The sequence below is a fragment of the Mytilus trossulus genome, chromosome 2 (genome assembly GCF_036588685.1).
Source record: "Mytilus trossulus isolate FHL-02 chromosome 2, PNRI_Mtr1.1.1.hap1, whole genome shotgun sequence".
Lineage (NCBI taxonomy): Eukaryota > Metazoa > Mollusca > Bivalvia > Mytilida > Mytilidae > Mytilus > Mytilus trossulus.
In genome coordinates this window covers 41223015-41230882 of record NC_086374.1, presented here as the reverse complement: position 1 = coordinate 41230882, position 7868 = coordinate 41223015, and the positions used below count along the sequence as shown (strand labels likewise).

Below are 7868 nucleotides of genomic sequence, written 5' to 3'. Positions count from 1 at the left end.
TGTTGTTAAGAGCTTTTATAGTATTAAAGCTAATTGTAATGGCTTGACTGATTTTTATTTATTGTATGAATAACACCTCCACGCAATGTAAATTTAAAAATATGTATATCTTATCTTTGAGAAAATATGTTTGGTTTGTTATTTTTTTTGTTTTTGTTTGTTTGTTTGTTTATTTTTGTATTTGTATTTTGTAAATGTCGGCTGGTATCATTTCTGAATAGGAATTTACACCAATAAAATTATTTGATTTGGTTTGATTTGATTTGATTTAATCTTACTTGATCAATATACGGAATATACACATAGTTTTATCCGCGGTTGTTCTACGTATTTGACTCTCCATTTTAAGCACATTTTAACCCTGATCAAGCCGCTATTTCCACATTTTTATTTTTCAATCGGCACGATGTCAGACGTTCCAGAAGGATGGGAAAGGAAAATAAGTCGCTCAAATAGTAATTTATAACAAAATTTAACTTAGCAAACTATCATTTATATTAAAATCGATCATCCCAATCACGTTGAGTCATGAAACTTGCACTAACACTCATTCTCGGCCCCATACAGTGAAACACTGTTACTGACCATCAAAAACTGATAATAATAATGAAACAAACACCAAACCAGGGATAGATTTACAGAGATAAAAAAACTTTTATTTATTTTATGTTAAATGCCAGACTGTCATGTAGTGTGTTCAGTTTAAATTAAGGGCAGTACTGCCAATAATTTTCTTGATTAGACCTCATAGTCATTTTCACCAGAGACATGTATATATGTCTCTGGTGTCTCTTAGTGGAGGTTTCATTAGGGGTTCTCATCCCGGATTCCGCTTACTGTTTAGTCAGATTCCCATATCCCACTTGCACTGTATGTAAGCAATTCTCATTTCTTTCAGTGTCCCGCTAGACTTCATTTCCCGCTTTCACTGTACAATAATTTTACTATCACGTGTCACGCTTCCAAAAAAATCTGCAATCCCATGTCAGGCTTAGACCCCAATGAGACCCACCTTAGTTACTCACTGACTGCTCTGACTTAGTCAAAGTCAGTCATGTTTGATATATATGTTTTAGAATGATGAGGACTGAAGAATTAAAGCAAACTATTAACCTTTTTTTTTATCCAGAAGATATACACATGTATAATATTGTCTTCAAGTGGAAAAAAGTTCCCTTTTTAACCCCCACACAATAAACTGTAGTCTATAACTGTCATGACTGTGTTCATATTCTACAGTATGGAACTCTTGCCTGTAAGTTTCAGTCTTCAAGGGGGTATTGGCTGTTACACATCATGTATGAAACAACAGCAAAAACCTAGAATAATAATTTTAATCACTATTTATAATTATAAATCAATACTTGATTTTGGAGAAAATAATCTTAAAAGAGGCAATACAAGCTTTGTAAGTTTAATCCGTCTTCAATCTTTGATTCAATGATTTGGGTAGTAATACTAATAGAGATGCAATGCCAAAACATATCTCATAAAGTATTGTACACATATTTATATAAGCGGTTGTAAAACCAATTAACAGGGATCCCTCAGTAGCATATTGAGCATAAGAGGATTCTAAATTGCATCACACAGGGTCTAATGTAATTGTCAATTCTTTTTTATTCAGATAAGGAGTACTTTTTGAATATTTACACAAAAGAAAGTCAATGGGACATGCCTACAGCCCCTGCCAAACAGCAAAGCGCAACTGTTCAGGCTTCACACTTACTTGTCAAGCATAGAGATTCTAGAAGACCATCATCATGGAGGGAAGAAAACATCACCAGATCAAAAGAAGAAGCTATAAAAATACTTGAGGGTAAATCTTATCATGCTTATACTGTACATTATATATATGGAGTGTTTAGACAAATACTTTAATGTCACCTTGAAGAAAGTTAGATATATATTAATCTAACCCTGTCAGCCCATTTCAATCTATCTATCTGTTCATCTTTCAACTTATAAGGTACTTAAATTGTCTGTGTATTTAAACTTTCATTCTGTTTATCATGTTTATCATGTTTATAGGTAGAACTTTATTTTGTACATCAGTTGAATATTTACTGAAAATGAACATGAAATTTTCCATATTGGACATGTACATCATCATTACATGTATGTAGTTAATGATATGCATATTTTGCCTCTTAGTTTAATGGGTAGGTACATATGTATTGTATTGTCCGTCAGTCCTTCTGTCTGTTCCGCTTCAGGTTAAAGCTTTTGGTCAAGGTGTACAATCATCTTGAAACTTAGTACACATATTACCTGTGATATGATCTTTTAATTTTAATGCCAAATTAGAGTTTGACCCCAATTTCATGGTCCACTGAACACAGTAAATGATAGTGCGAGTGGGGCATCCATGTACTATGGACACATTCTTGTTTAAACAATACCATAGAGACAATTTCTAATTGATACCTGAGTGAAAACATTTATCTTTTGGTACATCAGTTTGTGTGATCATTTTCCATTTGACCTGGAGGGTTCATCAGTTTTGTAGGACGTACAAAAAAGTATAAACAATATATATAAAATGCTATTGGTTTATAAAGTGATAGCAAGGTGTTCATGTCTGTCTGGCAGGAAAACTGGTTCATCTGTCTTCATTCTCATGTGTTATTGGTCAATGTTAAGATTTTGTGATTAGTTATTACATTGTAGATCCATTTCTCAAATAATACATGTAACATTAGCATGATTAGCAATAGTCAATGAGTCTAAGTTATTTTGATGCATAGAATTATTGCAAGACCTCAGCTCATGTTCTTTTTAATGTCTTCATCCATCTTTGCACATGCAACAATACTACTTGACCATTGAAAAACAGTATTATTTTGACTTATATGAGTATTTAGACCGTATGCGTAGGGTCTGGACTCTATGCAGACTTTTTCAAAATACTCATACGGTCGGACCGTACGTGGGTCTGACTTATATTAAGAAGTTGGTCAAGTTTATTAGATACAAATGCATATAACAGACAACATAACTTAAACTCTCAAATTAAAATAAAATAGTTCAATTTTAATTGAAATAAAAACTTTATATTTTAACTTTTTTTTTTAAATAATGCTAATTGTAATTTAGAATCTGTTGTATTTAGCATGTCGACCTGTAATGCATTAATTGAGGATTATGATCACTGAAATTGAAGATATAAAAGTAAACATAATGTGGGAGGAGAATTGTTTTAGACTATTAAGCAACTTTATAAAAAAATGCAAAGGAACATGCATGAACTGCAAACATGATAATGTAAAAAATAAAAAGTAACTTGTGTCACATTGGCGAGAGTACCAAAATAGGATTCAGATATACAATTAAACAAATATTTAATTTCAATTATTCGTTTGTTCATTTTATCCATCTGATTGTAATAAAACCAATTTGTAAAACTTAAAATAAAGATTGTGATAAATGTTTGTTAAAATTTAACCCATATGATCCAATAAAATGTATAATCAGCTTGCACTGGACCATACGTGTAGACTCATATGGTCTGACCGTACGCCTATTTGTCGGACCATATGAGTATACGTATACAGTCCAAATACTCATATGGTTTGGAACATATATAGATCTTTATTTGTATTGATGTGAGATTGGACTACTTTTGAAGATAAAATTTCATAATTAACTAAAAACTATGTCCTTGATTAAATATAGGGGATTGCAATGCAATGTTAATGAATTGTTGTTAATGAAATATATTTGTTTTATTGCCCCATTTATGGGCATTATGTTTTTCGGTCTGTGCATTCGCTCTTTCATCCATCTGTCTGTCCCGCTTCAGGTAGTTTTTGGTCAAAGTAGATTTTAGGGTTGAGATCTCACAAACATGTTTAACCCCGCCTCATTTTTGCGCCTGTCCCAAGTCAGGAGCCTCTGGCCTTTGTTAGTCTTAAATTATTTTAATTTTGTTTTCTTGTGTACAATTTGGAAATTAGTATGGCGTTCATTATCACTGAACTAGTATATATTTGTTTAGAGGCCAGCTGAAGGACACCTCCGGGTGCGGGAATTTCTCGCTACATTGAAGACCTGTTGGTGACCTTTTGCTGTTCTTCTTGTACATTCTTGTCACTATCTATATCTCAGGCATTGACATAGTAAGAAATGTACATGACTCAATATTATTTTCTCTTCTAGGCTATAGGGAACAAATTGTTTCTGGTGAAAAGCAATTTGCAGAACTAGCTTCACAGTACAGTGATTGTAGCTCAGCAAAGCGTGGTGGTGATCTTGGACCGTTTGGTAGGGGTCAGATGCAGAAACCATTTGAAGATGCTACATATAGTTTAGATATCGGAGAAATGAGTGAAATAATCTCAACAGATTCAGGAGTTCATATTATTTTAAGAACTGCTTAAGTGTTCCTTCTTATATTTGTAGATATTTGTCAATCTTTAATACATTGTTAATGTTGTACAAAAAGACATCTGTGTATAGTTATACTGCAGGTTTAAACAAAGATATATTGTAAAATGATTGACACTACAACTGGAGATTGTATAATTTTTATCTTGAGAATTGTCATCAATCATCAGTACTTTAATATTTGCATATGTGTCTCTATAAAAACATGATCTTGTTTAATTCGACTACATTCTGGTACAATCAACAGGAACACCTTTAATTTATATAGACAGTAAGATTTAAATTGAAAAGGTTTCAAGCAAGCAAGCATTGTTGATATAGTTATGTAGACAATACTTTATATTATAGGTACAATGGGATAAAATACACCTGTCATTTCTTTTATTTTAATTATTGCAATATTCATGTACAGGTGATATACATGTATGTGCCACACAAATCTTAAGACATTTTGTTACCAGTAATACCCATATATTTAAAAGTGCTCATAAAAATTAATTACAGTGACTTTCCTCTGCTCATTGTGTATATGTTATAACCAATAATATAAGTCAATATGCATGCATGTAACAATTTAAAATCTTGATAAATCTAGGTAAATGTCAAATTAATCAATTTTCATTCTTTTGTCAATTTTTTCTTTTCTTATGAAGACTTCATCAATGAAGATACTAAAATCTTTAAATGTGCATTTATGACCAGACAAAATTTCACAAAAACATGTTTTCTGATCAAATAAGTCAAATAACAATCCAAAGAGAAGATAGATTTTTTCTTAATAATGACACATGCACAGCTGAGCAGTTCAGATCACTAACTACTTTTGCAAATCTCTGATTTCTTGCTCAGCTTTTACTATTCTTTTTTTGTCTCTTCATCTTTTGAATAAGTTTTGGATTAACAAATATGTTGACATCACTGAAAAAACATTCATTGTCTAAATTCTGAATTGGTATGAAAAAATCTGTACTGTTTTTCATTTTCATTATCAATATTATACAGAACAACGAGAAATTGAAAGTTACAAGCGTTAGGTATTTGATTCAATCAGAAGTTCTTTTAAAGGAAACAACCCTCATCAAATATGTCAAGAAAATTGTATAAAAGTAATAGTTCCTTTCACTGAAGTATAATTCTATTAAGTTTATTACTTTTAGCATGTGCTATTTCTCTTTTATAAATAATCGTGGTATCTATGGTCTGTAGTTTGTGTTATGTGAGTATTTTGTTTGTTAGTTATATTAGTAATAAATGGCCATGTCCGGCTTATAAAAGTACCTCACACTCTCTATTAGTATTACAAAAGATTCCAGAATATACCTCATGTACAATATGAGGGTAGGCAATTACTTTATTTAAATGTGTTCATTGTTGAGAGCTATTTATTGGCAAACATTGATACCAGACTAAGTACATCTGATGATTTCAAGAAAACAATCATGTAAAAGTTGATTTTATTGTTGCTTTTCTGCAAGAGCCATGTGTGTTCACTATCTGTAATACTATTTTTATTTAACCCTGTTTAAAACAGTATTCTTTAATTTTATAATTTGTTCAATTTTGATATGGAATGTCTTTTTCTTTTGCTGGATCAGAACAATTTTTATTCCTAAATGATGCAATTCTTTAATGGTGAATATTTTGATAAAACGTTTGTCTAAACGCAATATACTTTCAGAGGTATAGATGATTATCAAAAATAAATATTGCCAATGAGACAATTATCTTCCATAGTTCAAATGAAGTGGATGTAAAAAAAATATAGGCCACTGTACAGCTTCAACATGGGAGATGATTGTGTAAACTTTGAATAGAAAAAACTAGATATTTCATATGATATAGAAATATTTGATTTCATTAGTTTGCATTTAAAAAGCTACAAAAAGGATTTGTAGTACTTGATATAAGTTGTTTAAGGTCAAGGAACAGTAAATGGACTACGTCACAGATTTTGCTAAAAATTTCCATACAACCTTGGCTCCTTGAACTACAACTGAAAATCGAAAAAAATAATACATTTATCTCTTTTATTATCTGAAAAATTGCAGATTGATTTCTTTTAATATGGGTGAATATTTGTATAGAAAGCACATAAAATCAGAGAAAAAACATCTAAAATTTGTCTTATAATCGCCAAATCTCTAATTCTACTCCATAGATTTTTCTTAAAAAACTATATATTGTTGACACATAAATTTCTGTTTTAATGATATAAAATAATCATAGGGTCACCGACTTCGTTTTTTGTCTAACAATCAATTTGTTACCTTGTTGGTAGTGAAAAATGTCAAAAATCAACGTTCTACGGCCTGCAACGCGATAACATTACGATTATTTCGACGTTTTGTTGGATTTTTTCACATAGAACGCAACCTTGAATGATGTATACCGTAAAAACGAAGTCGGTGACCCTATTTTTATTTTGCATCATTATAACGGAAATTTATGTATCAACAACATATAGTTTTTTAAGAAAAGTCTATGGAGTAGAATTAGAAATTTGGCGATTTTAAGACAAATTCTAGAAGGGTTTTCGCCGATTTTATGTGCTTTCTATACAAATGTTCACCCATTTTGTAAGAATTCAATCAGTAATATTTCAAATGATTATTGAGATAAATGCATTATTTTTTCGATTTTCAGTTGAAGTTCATCGAGCCAGAGTTGTATACCAAATTTTACTGAAATCTGTGATATAGCCCATTTACTGTAACTTGACCTTAAGGAACAACATTAATTTTTTCTTTTACGTTTAATTTCTTGTAACATTATAAATGTCATGTTCTATGTGCAAATATACATTCTTGGAATATGTGGAATAATAAGAGAATAAATAATTGAAATGCTGTGAGTTTGTTTTTTAATCAATATTATATTATATCTTGTAACCAAACACAATATTACCAAAAGTCTATATATTTGCTTTAATTCTTTATAGACATATATCTACAAGTAGCTGGATGTGATTGCTATGTTAGAATTTCTGTCCTTGGTATGCACTTTTTAGTTTCATGTGTTCAATTTGGAAATTAGTATGGCGTTCATTATCACTGAACTAGTATATATTTGTTTAGGGGCCAGCCATGGGTCTTCAACATAGTGAGAAAATCTCAACATATACACTATTCACTATTGCAATTTCATTTCGATAAATTTATGCAGGTTACATGTAAATAGAGTGCTGGTGTTCCACGATAGGTGAATTTAAAAAAAAAGAACAGTTAAAACTCTTTTCACAAAAAAAGTCATACCAAAATGTGTATGACTTGCCAATATTTTTTGTTCTAAGATTTTTAGCGGAGGGGGCATCAGGTTTTTCCCTTGTCCTCTGTCCTCTAACTTGTTTGCCTGAACTGAATGTTATGAAACATATACACAATGATTATTACCACAAAACTCGGATAAACTACAAATTTGGGTGGAATCATTTTTACAGTTCTTGAGTACTGTCCCTTTATAACGTTTTATGCAAGCTGTGGCAT

At 31.0% G+C, this 7868-nt stretch overlaps 1 protein-coding gene across 1 annotated transcript; it reads left to right on the top strand.

Moving 5' to 3' along the window:
- Positions 1–343: 343 nt before the first annotated feature.
- Positions 344–7234, top strand: LOC134707259 (putative peptidyl-prolyl cis-trans isomerase dodo). The gene is made up of 3 exons (XM_063566870.1): positions 344–455; positions 1628–1819; positions 4159–7234. The coding sequence occupies exons 1-3, from the start codon at positions 407–409 to the stop codon at positions 4377–4379; spliced, it is 462 nt and encodes a 153-aa protein (XP_063422940.1). The 5' UTR covers positions 344–406; the 3' UTR covers positions 4380–7234.
- The last annotated feature ends 634 nt before the right edge of the window (positions 7235–7868 follow it).